Raw genomic sequence first — 17932 nt, forward strand, 5'->3', positions numbered from 1 at the left:
AGTGGCCTTATTAGAGTTCTTAAGACACTTCAATCTAGACATGTCACCTAATAGAGGATTTACAAAATGACTATTAAGTCAACTATGTTAAGAGATTTCTTCACAGCTACAATTTTTAGAGAGTAACAATGATTGACCTGATTTATGAAGCAACTTGATTGTAGATTCAAATCAATGTTTAGGCTTATCCTCTGGATTCTCCTTGATCAAAATATTCTTTTGTAGCTCCTTGGATACTTTGCTCTTAATTAGATATCCTTCTCTTTTCACATCTTATCTTCTTTACCACTTTCTCATATTCAATTCACAACTTGACTTTTCATATATATGAAACCCAATGTCAATTCGGCTTGAATACCCTTTCAAAATAACAAATAACATCCACTGAGTTGGCTTGCATAAACCAAAAAATAGATAAAACAAATCTGTTGATGGTTGACTAAAACTAGATCACTCAGTTACCACTCAGTTCCTTGGTAACTGACCTAACTTGGTTTACATAGGAATCTCTAAACTTCTCTTCTTCTGAACTTTTTCTTGACATATAATGGAGTCTTCTAAGTTTTCTTCTAACTGGTAATGCTTGGTTAGAGTATAACATTTGTGTAACATCAATGACAATATACAATTGAATAATTGTTATCAATAGGTTTTTTATGCATCTTGAAACAAGTGAAAGTGAATAAGTAATATTAGGTCTTGCATGGGTTAGAAACATCAAATTCCCAACAATATCTTTGTAATCTATCTCAACAACTAATTCAACACCATCTTTACTACACACCAGAACTCCATGAGAACTTGGAGTGGGGTATAGATTATTATCAAACATATTAAATTTCTTCAACATATCCTTTAAATACTTTGTTTGACAAATAAAAAATTCTTTTTACCTTGATAAGCGTCCATTCTAAGAAAATATTTCATGAGATCTAGATCTTTCATCTCAAATTTATCCATCATAGAAGCTTTGAATTCATCTTTCATTTTCGAACTACAACCCATATACAAAAAATCATCAATACAAAAAATTATGATGAGAATATCATTACCCTCTTACTTGTAGTAAGGGTAGATCACTCTTGATTCTCTTGAAGCCATTCTCCTGAAAGTAGCCATCAATTTTTGCATACCATGTCCTTTATTGAACTTTTAGACATGATATTTTCCTTCTACTTCAAATCCTTGTGGTTGATCCACATATACTTCTTCTTCTAAGTATCCATTCAAGAAGGCAGTTTTCACATCCATATGATGTATGCTTCAATTCTTTTGAGTTGCTAATGTAATCAACAATCTAATAGCCTCTTACCTCACTACTGGTGCAAATGTTTCTTTATAATCAATGCCATATTTCAATGTGAAGCCTTTGGAAACAAGTCTTGCTTTATGTCTTTCAACATTATTACACTTTTCCTTGTACAGCCATTTGGTGTCAATCATCAAAATTTTCCTTTAAACTATCCATACCTTTCTCCCTTGTATCCTTTGCTACTTCAATAGTAGTGAGCATTGCACATAAGGCATATGATGCAACCTCAAATGGATTAAGGTTGGAGTCGGTGAAGTTTTCATAAGTGCCTTTAGCTTTGATACATTCTTCCAATTGTCTTTCAATGGGTAGTATCTTCAGAGTAATAAGCTCTCTAAATTTTGATAGTCTTCTCACAATTAGATCTTTTTTTAAATTCTAGTTTCTTGATGTCAAAGTGTACACTAGAAACTTGTCCTTCAAACTCATCAATTCTATAAGAGGGTTGTTGTACCTGACTAGTTAGAGCTTCAAGCTCACTTAGCTTCCCTTGAATCTTTTTATCCACATCTTTGGTCAATAGATAAGATAAAATACATTTGATGTACTATACCTAGCCAACTTGTTGACATCTTTAGAGTTCCTTGATACAACTATCAAGACTCAGCAAATTATTCTAAATATTTTGACAAATGGTGCTAAAAAGATTAGCATCATGTGAAATTTGAGCCTTAGACTCAACAACATTCAACAAATTTGTAAATTCATCATTAAGTGATTTCACAATTGCTTGTGCTCTCTATTCAGGATCTACTTTAGTGTGTTTGGCTATGAGGGTGCTATGCAATCTATTTGTCACCTCCATTAGTGCTCTCTGTAGGCTTTTCACCTTCTTATTCTTCTCAAACAATTTTTTCAAGGATGAGATCAAGTTAGATTGGTTGTCATCATCACCTATAAGGTTTGCAAGATATATAGGAGAGGATGAGCTAGATGCTTTCACCCCATCTTCATTTTGTTTCTCCTTAGCTACCTTCTTTGATCTTCTTTTTTCTTCTTCCTTCTCTTCTCTTATTTTCTTTTCTTTTTCTTTCTTCTCTTCTTCCAACTTTTTCTCTTTTTCTTCTTCTTTCCTCTTTTTATCTTCTTTCTGCTTCTTTTCTTCTTTAAGCAATTTCATCTTGGCTTTTTAAATATTTTTCTTTTCTTCATCTATTGGTATTTTCTCTTCTTCAATTTGTTTCAACTGATCCTGAATACCTTTGGAAAGGGGTTCAGGTTGATTGAACATATCTTCATCAACATTAATAGTAACATTTGTCTGATCAATCTGCATAGTATCACCACATACTGATACTTCTGAGGTTTTCTCTGTAGTAGAGGCTTTTTCCTTAAATTTTCTCATTATTTGATTGATGGTTGTTGTGGTTTCACTTCTTAATATTACATTCTTTTCTCCTCCCATGAATATAAATGGCCTCATCTTACTTCACAAGTAAGGTGCTAGTTTCTTCATCAATTTCTTGATTTCATCTTCATCATCTATCTTACACAGTTTTTATCATTGACTTCTAAAGTTCCATATCTTCTTCATGAACTGGTGTTTTATTTCCTATAAGTCTATCATAGACCTTTTGATTTATAAAGCCTTTAATGCTCTCAAGTTTCAAGTTACTAATGATCATATATCTCATAGTAGAGATATTAATTTGTTCCTTTTCAATGCCATTGTACAAATCATATAACTTATTCATCTATATAAAGTTCCCTTCATTAACAATTATTGTGTTAATCTTCTCTATCTTAGGTTTCCATGGTTTCCTTGTTTTACTTGCTAGTTTCTTAGAAATAACTTTCTCTAGTTGTTTGTCTTCTAGTTCCTCTTCTTCTTCTTCATCACTGGAGTCCTCAATTGTCAACAATGTCTTCTTTCTCTTTTTAGGTGTAGTAGCTTGTTGCTTGACTCTCTTTGACTATATTTTGGATCCACTTGGTTGTTCAGCTAATACAACAACATATGGAATGCTCAATTCTATAGGAGTTTCTACAATAGATACACTGAATGCTTGGTCAACTGACAGAGGTGTCACATACATTACACCTTGTTCACTAGTTTGTTTCATTCCAGAGATAGTTTTTCTTATTTCTTGTGATTCTTCTTTTGACATACTGACCTCCGATAGTGTTTCTTCATTATAGATGCAATCTTCTTATGAGATTCCTTTTCTAATGATACTTGGTAGGCTAACTCAGTTATTTCCTCATATGTTCCAAATCTGTATGATGCTTGATCAATATCTGATTTCAACAATAAATCAATATAACTAATAGCTATATCATCACTCAATTCATAACCAAGGGGCTCAAGAAATGTTTCCCAAGGTTCTACTTCTTCGATATAGGTTAGGTCAGTGTCCACCATAAAATATATATCTTTCCTGAATCTGTCAACAATTATAGGGGCAATTCTATATCTCTATTTCACCTCATTTTGAAATGTTCTCATGATCAAATTTCTACTGTGCAAGATTTTCTCTACTGGATGCCTTCTACATATGTCTAGTATCTTGTCCATAGTACATCTTTGACTACTCATAATATCAGTAACTAATAAAAATGGAAATCTCTTAAGTACATGAAAGAAAATATGATTAATCAGAGATTGAAATCTAAATACATCATTCTTGGTTCTCTTAATATTCTCTAAGTTTTCAATAAGTTGTACTCTTAGAATTTCACTCAAATTCACTTGGTCTTTCTCAACACATATCTTATAACCTACATAAATAAATCTTGCTAATAACTCATCATTCTTGGAAATTGCACATAGAGAATATGCAATGATTCTACTCAAGAATCTTACATCATGTTGTTGGATGGTACTGATCGCCATTGCTCTACCATTGTAAACTGCCTTAGTGTAATTTTCAACCTTCTTCTTAACCATTTTCTCACTAATAGGTACACTACCTTGTTTGCTAAGACTAGTGGCCTCGTGAATAAGGTCGACAGAGATGTCAACTACATTATCTCCCATCCAAATCTTTTCATTATGGATTCTTCTTAATATAATCTGTATCCATTCCTTTGTATTAAGTTCATGGTAGAAATGATATTTGATTAATTCTATGTCTTTCAGATGCTCATATCTAGGCTTAATAGTCATATCATGATTGGAAACAATTTTCATATCTCTATTCATATACTCACTTCTAATAGTTTCAAACTTACTACACACATAGCTTCCTACATCTTCTAATGACACTACATTGTTCAAAGTAATTGATAAGACCAAATTAGGGTTTTCCTCTAAGGGTTTCACAGGAACAACGTTCAATTTGGGTCTCTCAATATTCTCAACATTTTGAACAACTAACATATCCATGATTAAACTGAAAATAAATTTGTCAAAGAATTTTTGTGCGAAAAATGATAAAATACCTTTTTTGGAGTAGGGTTTTGCTCAAAATCAATTTGCCAAACTACTCCTAGGTGCTCTTAGCTTTTGAGATAATCACAATGTAGAAATAATCAAGTTTGTACTCCTTTTATTCATCTAGAACTTGCATTAATTGCGTACTTCACTCAATAAAAAAAGCTATTTGTTTTGCTTTGAAATCAAATATCTACTCAAGATCAATTATCCAATCCTCAAGTGCTATCTGAGGTTCACCATAGATTTCTTCCATCAAGAAAATGCTCAACAAAACTTCACTTTATAAAATTTGTTGTAGAAACATAGATTTCATCTTTTTTCATAGAGTAAACTCTCTATTATAACAATAGCTCTTATTTCCTTTGTAACTTGTTCCAATAAGCTCCAAATTGCAAGCGAGCTTAACTACAATCCAAACATATTATTATAAATCTTCTCTCAACCTCACTATGAGTAGCTGAATCTCTAGTGTTGTGAACAAGATTGATTCAACTTGGTTGAATCAAACACTATTTTTGACTTCAGATTTCCTATCTTAACATCATCTAACTTTTCTTTTGAAATATCTAATCCTTTTACAAATGCCTCATTGAGTTCCTCTTGAAGTTCATTGACTATATTTGTTTGTTCCTTATTATCTTTCTTAGATCCAAAGTTATTCTTATGATTTCTTCTATCATTTCCAAACTTCCTCCCATTATTGCTTCTATTTCCAAAGTTTCTTCCATAATTCCTTCTATCATTTTTGAAGTTCCTTCTAGTATTGCTTTTGTCCATTCTATAGTATTTTGGTATATGCAAAGTTGTTGCATAACTATCATACTAGGGTTTTGTTTCTAGGATTCTGTTAATCAATAGGTGCTTGACAATTTTGGATGATGTGTCCAAGGTTGTTACACTTATAACACATGATATGATTCCTTTCTTCATAAGTTCTACTTCTCTTGATGTTATTTCATTAGATCTTCTTATATTTGTAGGGTTAGTGTTTCTAGACATTCTACTATTTCTTCTATCATTATCATACTTAGGTTTCCTACAATCAATTGTATTATGACCAATACCATGACAATTGTTACAGTAAAATTTTATAACATGATTAAATGATTTATTTGTACAATCTTTTTTCATATGACCTATTTCTTTACATGAAAAATATTTACCTCTAAATTCATACCTAGTTTCCTTAGGAGATTACACTTTCTTAGGTTCATATAATTTCACAATTTCCTTCTCAACTTCTTTGGATTTATTAGAAGATTGATTGGATTCAATCTTATCATTAGATTTATCTTTCTTTTTCAGATCTAATTTACTTTTTGGTTTCTTTGTAGACATGTTAAATAAATAACCAAGACCAATCTTATCATAAGTAGGTCTTTGTATTGACATTGTTTCATCAAGCTTTTCTCTACTAGTGTAAGGATTTTCAAGTTGTTGCTTGCACTGAGTTAGTTATTTTTTCACAATAGTGTTGTACTTATGAAGTTCTTCATGATCTTCTTTCAATGTTTCAAATTCAGATGTCTTCTTTGTTAGACTTGCTCTAAGATCTATATTTTCACTCTTCAAATTAGATTCATTTTTGCTAGGATCATTCTTAAAAATCAACTTTAGATTAGTAGCCTTCAATTCACGCTTCAAGATCTTGTACTCTATCTTCAATTTTGAATAATCATCATCACTAGTCTTAGATTTAGTATATTTCGGCTTGGATTTGAGATGTTCAATCTTGTCCTTCAATTTCCAATGTATACTTTGGAGTCTTCATATCTATCTTTCAACTTATCTCTTTCTTCAATAAGAAGATCAATTTGTTCAAGTGCCTCTTTGTTGGTGTAAATAAGTATTCACTATTTACACTTACTTAAGTTTACTTAGGTTAATGCATTATTTTATTATTTTTCATTATTTTATTATTTTTATTTGTGAGACACTTAGGAGTTTGCACACCTTTTTGAGTTGTCATGTTGACAACACAGGAGTATGCAACTCTATTTTAGCACATGGTGTCTACAACACTGATTTGTGTGTCACACCCTTGTAGGCTTATCCTCTCATCACCACACTTACTTATGTGCTTAATGGAGGATAACTCATATCTGGTGGACATGTAGCTGATTATGAGGCATTCTAGATGTATCAAAGAGGCCTTTATATATAAGCACTCCTAGTGTACTCTTAACATGGCATATTGAATGAATATATCATCATTCTAATCATACTTTCTCTCTTGGTCTACAGTTGTGCTTGTGTTTGAGTTCTTAGTTCTTGGGTGAATTTTTCCTTTAAGAAAATTCTTACATGGTATTAGAGTAACTTGGAGATTTTCTCATCACATAGCCATTCGAGACCACTTGTTGCTTCAACACCTTAGCCTAAATCCAGAGTACTACAGAAATTGGGAGCGTCTAGAGCCAAATTTTATGGAATGCTAAATCAGTGATAATTGACTATAAACTAGGATATCTTGGCCCAAAGTCAACCATGAGGCAATTTTTTTTTGCAAATTAGAACTTGAAGGTCCTAATTTGCAATTAGGGTATGGTGATTTGTAGATTACACTAATTCATTTTTAGATCTATACTTTTTTTCTCTGCTTTTTTGACTGCATTTTTTTTGAAATTTTTTTCCCTTTGAGCACCTAGTAGAGAATTTTTTTTTTACAGAACTAGGCTGTCAGATCCTAGCTCTACACTAGTAGGAGTTATTTTAATAGCAATAATATTCTACATAATTTGGCCCTAATACAATAGCCATACACATCTACATCAACGAATATTCCTTACAAATCTAACCGTTACATCACAAATGGACTGACACTCCACATGAATTCCAACCACCTCTTTAGCAACCAATGGGATTCACCACACACCAGTGGCTGAGACCTTTCCCCCACCTGCGACCACAACCTTTATTTGTAAATTGCTGCAGGTTTTCTTTTATTCAACATTGCCGCACCTTGTGTTATGCATGTGGGACTAAATTTCAAAAGTCCCCGCCGCATAATAAAAGCACAACACCCACTTTTGTAGAGATTCTGGTGAACTCCGCCCACATAGTTCAAAACACTTTCCTGCCCATGTTGTTGTCAACCTCCCCACCATGTCTGCAGACCCCAATACCATGCAGGACACACAAATGCACTAGGAGCTACCATGTGGCTATTGTTAATTAGTTTTGCCAACACGTCAGGTGTCCATGTCAGCACTTCGGGTCACATCATCATCCATGTAGGCATATTGCCACATTAGAAAATTTAAATGTCAGCTGCCACCTATACCCTAACATGTAAGCATCCATACATTCCATACAGTATGGATAGCCTAGTCATCTGACATGTCAGCAAGGAGGACTTTTTTCGTTGATGTCATCTATTCACTAGGTTAAATTTGACAGTCATTTAAATGTCAAAACTAGTCAATTTATAACTACTATGATGGTCATTTGACTATCATATTTAAGATCATAGATTTCTTGCTAGACCTCCCTCTAGATTGCTTTTTGACTTGGCAGCCTAACTTTGCAAGCCCATAACTTGAACATCTAAACTCTAATTTAGGTGCAATTTTTTTTGAAATTGGGAGGAATTTCCTACATTTTCTAGTAGTGGGGTTTTTTTATGGTTTTGGTGCACAAATTCTGTATAAATTGCATTTTTTGGTGACTATACCTATATAATCCTATGTTTTGCAACTTTAAATGCTCCGTATGGGCACATCTGGTCACTTTTTCAAGTTTCATTTTTTTTGAAAGTGTGTATTTTTTCATCTACTCTCCAAATTTTAAGTAAAATTCTAGGGTTGTTTGGACCAATTTCTCACTTTCAAAATTAGGCCTTTTTGGCATTGTAAAGATTTGATTCTTTTTTAGAATTGTTGTAAATCTAAGCTATAGTGTTTAAGTGATAGATTTAAGCCTCATAAGGTAGTTATAAAAGAAAAATCAAAAAGTCCACTTTGTTCATTTTTGACAAGTGGCCCATTGTACATGCACTACTTATAAAGCACCGAAAGCATCTTTTTTGGGGGGTCTTTTGATTGAGTGAAAAGAGGGGGTGTGTACTATGTTTTTGTGTTTCTCTATTGTGCTCTTTTTAATTTTTTCATCATGGGTTTTAAATATCCTCCTCTAACTTCACACAACTATTCTACATGGAAAGATTGCATGGAGTAGATTAATGAAAAAATGATATAGTCTTTATGTTGATGGTAAAATTCCTAAACCAATTGATGCTAAAGAACTCATTAATTGGAAAAATCAAGACCAACAAGCTTTAGGAGTTATTAGGAGTTGTGTACATGGGGATCTTCTCTTTCACATTACCAATTGTTTAGAATCTAAAGAAGCTTGGGATAAACTTAAATTATTGTATGGTAAGGTGGATGAAGAAAAGGGATTTCAGATTGAGGATGATCTACTTCTCTTGGATCTAAAGAATTTTGACACAATTCAATATTACACCATCAAAGCCAATGAGTATAGGGCACTTCTAAAAGATTGTGGAAATTCCATGAAGGATGACAAGTTGATTCATCACATTTTGAAGAGGCTACCTTCTGAGTATGCTTCCTTTGTTTCAAGTTTTAGTACTCACAAGTTGAGCATCGGATATACTTACTAGAAGTCTTCATTTGATGCATTTGTAGAGATTTTGATTGTTGAACAATCTCAATCGATGGATTTAGAACTTATCAAGTCATCAAAGACCAAAGCCTTGGTGGCTAGTGATGAGCACAAATCAAGTCAAGGAGGGAAAAGCAACAACAAGAAGAAGTAGTGGAAGCAGAAAATACAATCTAAGACACAACAATCCTTCTCAAAATAAGGTAGTTATTCTTCCAACAATAAGGGAAGTAATGACAAGAAGGACAATCTATTTTGTGCATACTACAAAAAGCCAAATCATGATGAGCATCATTGCAAGATAAAAAAAATCAATGAGTTAGAAAATCTACTCAAGAAGAACAAGATTCTAGTGCTAGGTACTTCCACAAAATCAACTCCAACCTCTTCAAAGGGTAAAGGGCAACCACTTATGGCAAACACAAGCTCTTCTTCAGAATGGATACTTGACTCAGGTGCCTCTTACCATATGGGTTCTTCAAAGGAATACTTTTCTTCATTGAAGCAGTCAAAGGTACCACACATATTCATGGGAGATGATACTAAAATGGAAGTTGAAGGAAAAGGACATGTGGAAATGGAAAATGGGGAATTCAAAGATGTTCTCTACATTCCAAACCTTAGCTCCAATCTCCTATCAATTTACCAAATCACTCACCTTAGAGATGGTCATAAAGTTAAGTTCCTTCTAGATTCAGTGATGCTATGAAGTCTTAGAGATGATTCATTGGTTGTAGTGGAGAAAGTCAATAATGACAAGAGGATTTATTCCTTCTCCCACTTTGTGCATAAGTCTCCTTCTCAAGCCTTGTTGACTCACTCTACTTCACAAATCAACTTATGGCATGAGTGGTTTGGTCAACTTGACTTCCTCTCTCTTTAGCAACTTTGCTCAAAATATATGGTCAAAGGTCTACCAAATATCAACTTTTCTAAGGGAAAGTGTTCATCTTGTTGAATGGATATGAATCTCAAGGAGAAGTATGATAAAAGGAAGTCTTCTAGAGCTCTAGTTGTTCTTCATCTAGTTCATATAGTTTTAGCAGGACTCTTTGCAGTGACTCACATTTGTTGATGAATTTTTGAGATTCACTTGGTCTACTTCCTTCATCATAAGAATGAGGTGGTTCATAAGCTTCAAGACTTCAAGACTCATGTTGAAAAAAAGTCAAGGAAAGCCATCAAGGTACTAAGGCTGGATAATGAGAACAAATATGTAGACAAAAGACTTAGAGACTTTTGCAAAATTGAGGGAATTGATCTTTAGAACCAACTAGCATTCAATCCGCACAAGAAAAATGTTGCAACTATAAGGATTAGGACTCTCAAAACCATGGAAATTTGCATGGTAAAAGCCAAGTCTCTTGATCCAACACTTGAAGTTGAAGCCATTAACAGTGCTACTCACATACTTAATAGGTCTCCTCACAATTCCTTAAATGAGAAGACTCCTTTTGAGGCATGGTGAGGCAAAAAACCAATTGTGGGTCACTTTAGAGTCTTCAATTGTCCAGCATGGGCAAACCTATCTTCCAAGGATTGCAAGGCACCGACACTTAGGCCTTGTACTTTTATAGGATATGAAGACAATGCTAAAGCTTACAGACTTATGGATCCAGAGACTCATGAGATCTTTGTAGAGAAGGATGTTCACTTTAAGGAAAGTTCACCTAGCTTATCCGCTACTCCTCTCTGCACATCATATATAGTGGAAATTGATAGTGACAACAATGGTAGTGCTTCAATAGGTTTAGATACGTGGGGTTCTATCAACAGTTGAAATGAGAGGTCACAACATCAGTATAGTCCACATGCTTACATTGCCATAGTGAAAGGTCCATCATAGCATGATACATCTTGTCTTCCAGCTCTAGCTTCAGTTGACTTGGGAGATAGACTTGAGGACTTACATCTTCTTATTAATGAAGGTGATCCTTCTACAATTGTTGTGAGGGCTCACTTTGACCCTCATGTCCATTCTCTACATGATCAATCTTTATAGGTTTGCATAATTTTGGATCCTTATGAACAACAATTAGCGGAGGTCTCTTTGTCAATAGAGGAGATAGATGGTTCAATGGAATAGGTTCAATAAACATCCTTGCCAGATCTATATTCATTCTTTTTAGTACAGTTGGAGGGGGTGAACATCAGCATCAGCACAAGGATACTTGAGCAAGTTTTAGGGCCACTATACATCTTCAAGATTATACCTTTGCCATTGTTTCTTCCTAAGGGGAGGAACACCATTCTACATTCTTGGACTAGCTTCTTTATTGGAGCGACTTTCACTTGTCGACATTCTTCTTTGGGCGGGGGGGGGGGAAGCCTATTCTATCTCTCTTCCTCCTCTCATCATTCTCTTATGTATATCTTGGATGTATGTTGTAATGAGGGGGTCTTAGATTACTCCATCCATCCATGCATCCCTATTTATCTCTCGTTTTGGGGGAGGGTTTTTTCCATGAGGTTTTCCCTCTTTCTCTACTCTATGAGAGATTGCATCTTCATTATCTACATGGGTACCTAACATGGCCTAGCAGCCAAGACCCATCTTGCATCTTCATCCTAGTTTTCATAAGCTTAAGAGCATTCCCCTAAGTTGCACTTAAGGGGGGGTGTTGGTGTCACTATTTACACTTACTTAAGTTTACTTAGGTTAATGCATTATTTTATTATTTTTGCATTATTTTATTATTTTTATTTGTGAGACACTTAGAAATTTTTGCACCTTTTTGAGTTGTCAAGTTGACAACACAAGAGTATGCAACTCTATTTTAGCAAATGGTGTCTACAACACTGATTTGCATGTCACACCCTTGTAGGCTTATCCTCTCATCACTACACTTACTTTTGTGCTTAATGGAGGATAACCCATATATGGTGGACATGTACCTAGTTGTATGACTTATCATGTAGTTAATTATGAGGCATTCTAGATGTATCTTAGAGGCCTTTATATATAGCCACTCCTAGTGTACTCTTAACATGGCATACTGAATGAATATATTATCATTTTGATCATACTCTTTCTCTTGGTCTACATTTGTGCTTGTGTTTGAGTTCTTAGTTCCTAGGTGAATTTTTCCCTTAGGCCGTATTTGTTTGCTGGAATTAACTTGGAATAGGGAAACGAGAATAGGAAAATTGGAATAAATCTATTCCAATTTTGGCCCAAAATGAGAATAAATCGAATTCTAATTTTTTTTTGGAATTCGATTTATTCTCATTTTGGGCCAAAATTGAAATAGATTTATTCCAATTTTCCTATTCCCGTTTCCCTATTCCAGGTTAATTCCAGCAAACAAACGAGGCCTTAGGAAAATTCTTACACTCTTCAAGGTTCTTCATTAACTATTCCCTATCCATAGGGGTCTTACTCAAGTTGTTAAACCTCTTATGAGTAATTGTACTCTGATAATTTTTAGAAATAGGAAATACTAAGAGAGGGGGGGTGGGGGCGGGGTGGAGGGGCGGTGAATTAGTTTTCTACAAACTTTTTTCACCAACTAGATATTATTAATTACTTTGTACCATGCATAAGAAAGTGAACAAGTAATTTTGAATAGAAATAATAACCATACATAAAGAGAACTCATAACACCATATTTTTTTGACTAGGGAAACCCTGGCCAAGGGAAAACCCTGGTGGGGATGATACCCACTAGATAATATAGTGATATATGTTCCTGGTTAGAGGATGGACCCTATTAGGAGTCAATGAGCAAATTTGGTATAGAGAGTCCTTGTTAGGAGACTTCAAATCTATATTAGGAGACTTTGAACCCTATTAGGAGTTGTAGTACAATAGATGCAAGAAGAGCTCACTGCTCAAAAAAGTAATTAGTCCTTAGGTATATAGGTGTTGTAACTTCTTTCTTGGCTGATCTTTGACCTTAGCTTGATCTTAGTGTTTTTTTGTGGTGATTGATCAAGGAAGTAATTTACATTCTTCATAAAAAAAAATTTGGGCTACTATTCGCTAATGGTGGACTACTATTCACCAATGGCTAATATTCACCAATTGGCTATTGCTTATATTTGCCAATTTATGGCTAACATGTTGTAACTAGTTTTAACCCTAAAGAAGCAAAATACTTGTATAAAAGGGGCTTAGGGTTAGGGATTTTTTCATAAGATGTGATGCAAAAATTGCTTCTTGTAGTGATATTGAGTTGTAAGGGATTACAAATTTTAATCAGGCTGTAATCACTAGATTGTAATAATATTGGACTTGCTATTTGGTCGACATAGCCTAGGGTTTGGGTGAACCATGTTAAATCTTGGTGTCTTGTGTTCTTTTCTATGCGATCTATTATTTTCTAATATTGTTTATATTTGCATATAATTTTTATTTCTATCTGATATTTAATCCTAACACTTAGATCACAAAATTAGGTTCTCAAAAACTTTGCATATATTGCTTCACAAAAATTTGGCATATCACATATTACAATACAATCGCACACTTCTTTTTGCAAGTTGTCCTTTGCATAAATACCATGCCTTTTCACAAATTGGTGCTAGGTTAGCTAAGACCATAATATAATTTTCCAACTTAGAGTAAACATCTAGGATGTTGGCCTTAATTGGTCAAGTAATTATTTTGTAAACAAAATAATTGCTTTACCTTTGATTCTAGTATTTTGTTTCACTGGTAAAATGTGAATATCTCTTTTCTGTATTGTCTGTATTGATATCTAAGGTTAAACACATCATAATCAACATATATATCTCCATATAACTTCAATAGTCATAATATGACCTCAAAAACATTTTACATATCAAACAATGTACTACTGTAAACCAATTTCATACTTAGACAATTTTCTGAGTACCAAAAGCGAAGTATCTTTATTTCTGAGGTTTACCATAAGTATGTACATCATGTGTTGTCATTAATAACAATAATTACATCACTACATATAGCCAATTTTCAACATGCACATATTTGATAAATATCACTAAATATTCCTATCTTCCTCATATGCCTTGGACTTGAAGAAGTATATGAAGGGCTTCTTGGTGGATTTGAATAACTTGAATTAGGAACATTAATGATTTATTCATGAACAATATATTTAGTAATGTCATCATTAAAAATACATTTTGGCTTTTCAACATGGCCTTTTTTATGACCATATGCACTCCCTTAATTAAAAATCATGTCTCATGAGACAATAATCTGGTTAGTAAGAGGATTGTACAATTTGTAAGATTTTCTCTCATCACTATAATCCACAAAATTTCATGGTTCACTTTTAGCATCTAAATTTTGTCTTTATGAAGAAGGAACCAATACATAGTAAAAATAACCAAAAACTTTAAAATGATTTACACTAGACCTTTTCTCATACCATGTTTTATATGAAGTCATCTTATCTATGACATTTTTGGGAATCCTATTGAGAATATATACAATTGCAACAACTGCATCTCCCCAATAAGAGTTGTTCAAACCCTTGCTTTGTAACATGCCACTTATCATTTTTACCACATTGTGGTTCTTCCTTTCAACCACTCCATTCCATTGAGTGTGCAATTGTGAGTTTCTTTTTTATGTCATTTATCTCACAAATTTTTATAAAATCCTTTAGTGATACTCTCCTCCATAATCTATTCTCAAATATTTGATTGTGTTCCCTATTTCATTCCCTACATGGGCTTTAAACCTCTTGAAAGTATCAAGGGATTCATCCTTAGTCTAGAAAAAATACACCGAACACATTTGTGAGTAATCATCAATAAAAGCAATAAAATGTGATAACTTCCCCAAACTTTTTATTTGCATAGGACCACATATATCTAAAAAAGAAGCTAAAATGGGTGATGGCTCCTCCATGCATGGTATTTTGGAAATGATTCTCTTGCATGCTTCCCTTTTCCACATCTTTCACGAATCATTTATGCTCTTCAAGCTTAGGCAACCCAAGAAACAAAACATTTGATATAAGAGGCTTCAAACTATTAAAATTCAAATGGCTATGCCTGAGATGCCACAACCAACTTTATCCTTATAAGACATATTGACAAGTTGATTACTATTTTCACCAAACTTCAAAGAGAATGTATCCTATTCTTGGTCATAGGAACCATTGTAACAATTCTATTTCCTTGATTCTTATCATAGATAATATATCTCATATTGTCAAATACCACTCTATAATGCTTCTAACATAATTGCCCAACACTTAAATAAATTATGCTTAAAACTTGGAGTATAATAAATATCTTGAACACTTTTCATACATTCCTTTGTCTAGACATCCATGCCTCCTTTTTTTCTTCTACCTCCACTATATTATTATTACCAAATGTAATATTGGATGCAAAACCATCATCAAGTCTTGAAAATATCTCCTTATTACCAAACATATGATTAGAGCACCTTGAGTCCAACTTATATATATATTTAAGCACATGCTTTATTTGCATAAAAAAACCTAGCTAAAATCATCTTGAAAAAATTATTATTTTTCCAATAGCATCAATGCTCTAGAAACTTGCACAATTAATCCTGAAACAAATAATGTTATTTGAACTATAATTTGCATTTCATTTTTAAAAAATAGGCTGGTTTACAATGAGAATATCAACTTTTTAAAAATGGTTTATCATGAGAGTACCAACTAAAAAACTTTTGAGAAAAACTGTGTGCTAAATTTTTGTATTTCAATGGTTGAGGTGGAATAGTTAGGGGTAGAAAGTAAATAGTTGTTTTTTTTATATCTAAAACTATTTCTAACCATTGAATTGATTGAAATATTCAAAATACTTCAATAAATGATATAGCATTAAGTTGTGCATCAAAAATTCAAATTCTTCAAATCACTTTTAGATAATTTTCTATCAACATTTCAAATCATCTTGAAATTCTTTTCATCAAAATAATGTGGTAAATATTCTATCAGTATTTTATGAGTAATAGTTCACAAGAACCCATCTCTCATAAGAACTAACAATCCACTCCAAATTCATTTCATCTATCAAATGTTTAGAAAGATGATGTATTTTTACTTTTCAAGAGGTCATTCATCAACTCAAAGGTGCTTAACCATGAAATTTCCCATTAGATCAAGCCCACCTAACTTGCTACTAATTTGCAAAAAAAACCTCTAGAATGCATGGTTAGCTTAGCACTCCTTGTATCTAGCCAATGTTCATAAAGATGTGAGACATTAAGACTTGTCAATTGGTCATCTATCTTACCACTAATTCAACTCAAAAGTCCTTAACCAGGAAGTATCTGCTAACATCAACCCCACCTAACTTACTATCCTATTAGCAATTTTTTTAGCAAGTGTTGTGCCTTTATGAATCATTCATTTTAAAGTCTATTTACTCATGAAAAATTTATCAATGCATTTGATTTTTAAACTATTTTATTGAATTTGGATAGAAATATCACAATTTGACATACTGATGAAGACATCTCTCATTTATCAATTATTGTACAGTTTTAGTTTTTTTTTTAAAACCAAAAACTAAAAGAAAATTGTTCATGAATGTGCATGTTGTTATGACAGGGGTTAGTTGTGCATTTCATAAGCTATGCAGGAAAAGCAAAGTTCATAGTAATGGTTGCTGACAATGTTTTTCCAGACCCTAATGAATTGTGCATGGATTGTGCTTATGCGCTCTATCAGATGAAAAAGGAGGCTTCTCTTTTCAATTATAACAATTGACATGTCATCATAAAAATGCCCAATTGTAATTTGTTGTTTCTGGCATACAAAATGTGTGCAACTTGTGTAGTCTAAGTTTGATTTCTTGAGATTCAATCTAATGTGAAACATATTTGTTAAAATAAGTAAATTCCACCAATTAATTTATGGAATATAGCCCAGAGAGATAAAAAATTACTTATAATTTAGAATATCTATATAAATAAACTTATTTGTCCAACCTTGCAACAAAATATTCATTGCTACACCAAATATTGTTCTTAATTTTTAGCTATTTGGGAAAGGAACTAAAAGTCAATAGAAAAAAGTTCCCACATTGGAACATTAAAGTAGAATACAATAGTATAGTATTGCAATATAAAGTTAAAGTGCACACGATCAATTTTAATATGATGTGTTTTTGAATGTGCAAGACAATGGAGAGGGGGGTGAATAAGCTTTTCATCGTATGCATAAAATTTTAAGGCTTTAAATTTAGTTCCACCAAACTTACTTTATCCATTCAATTTGTGAAGGAAGTAAACATAAAAATTACAAAAACCATCAGACACATGAAATACCAAATTTACATGGAACATATTGATAAGGAAAAAACCATAGAGAAGATTAATTATCAAATTTATTAACACTCGCTAAGGTGATTGACAAAAAAAAGGCTCATTGTTAGAGGCTCTCTTTACCAAATTTACATGGAACATATTGATAAGAAAAAAACCATAGAGAAGATTAATTATCAAATTTATTAACACTCGCTAAGGTAATTGACAAAAAAAAGGCTCATTGTTAGAGGCTCTCTTTAAAAGGGATCAATTCTCAAAGAATAATCACTATCAAAGGGCTTTCTGGCCAAATGAAGAAGGATAATAGAGAATAGATATACCATTGATGTACAACCAACACAACTAAGAGATCTATAGATACCTTTGACTTAGT

The 17932-nt window shown here is 33.0% G+C and overlaps 1 protein-coding gene across 1 annotated transcript in view; it reads left to right on the forward strand.

Annotated features, from left to right (window-relative positions):
• LOC149553583 (medium-chain-alcohol O-fatty-acyltransferase-like) overlaps positions 1 to 17151 on the forward strand; it is a 37148-nt gene extending 19997 nt beyond the window's left edge. Inside the window, exon 6 of the mRNA XM_089789927.1 lies at positions 16841 to 17151. Within this exon, the coding sequence (XP_089646053.1) occupies positions 16841 to 16999 (159 nt within the window). The 3' untranslated portion in view covers positions 17000 to 17151. The remainder of the gene's footprint in view (positions 1 to 16840) is intronic.
• Positions 17152 to 17932: the final 781 nt, after the last annotated feature.

Source organism: Cupressus sempervirens, chromosome 6 (genome assembly GCF_028749045.1).
Source record: "Cupressus sempervirens isolate cs-2001-9-10 chromosome 6, ASM2874904v1, whole genome shotgun sequence".
Taxonomy (NCBI): domain Eukaryota; kingdom Viridiplantae; phylum Streptophyta; class Pinopsida; order Cupressales; family Cupressaceae; genus Cupressus; species Cupressus sempervirens.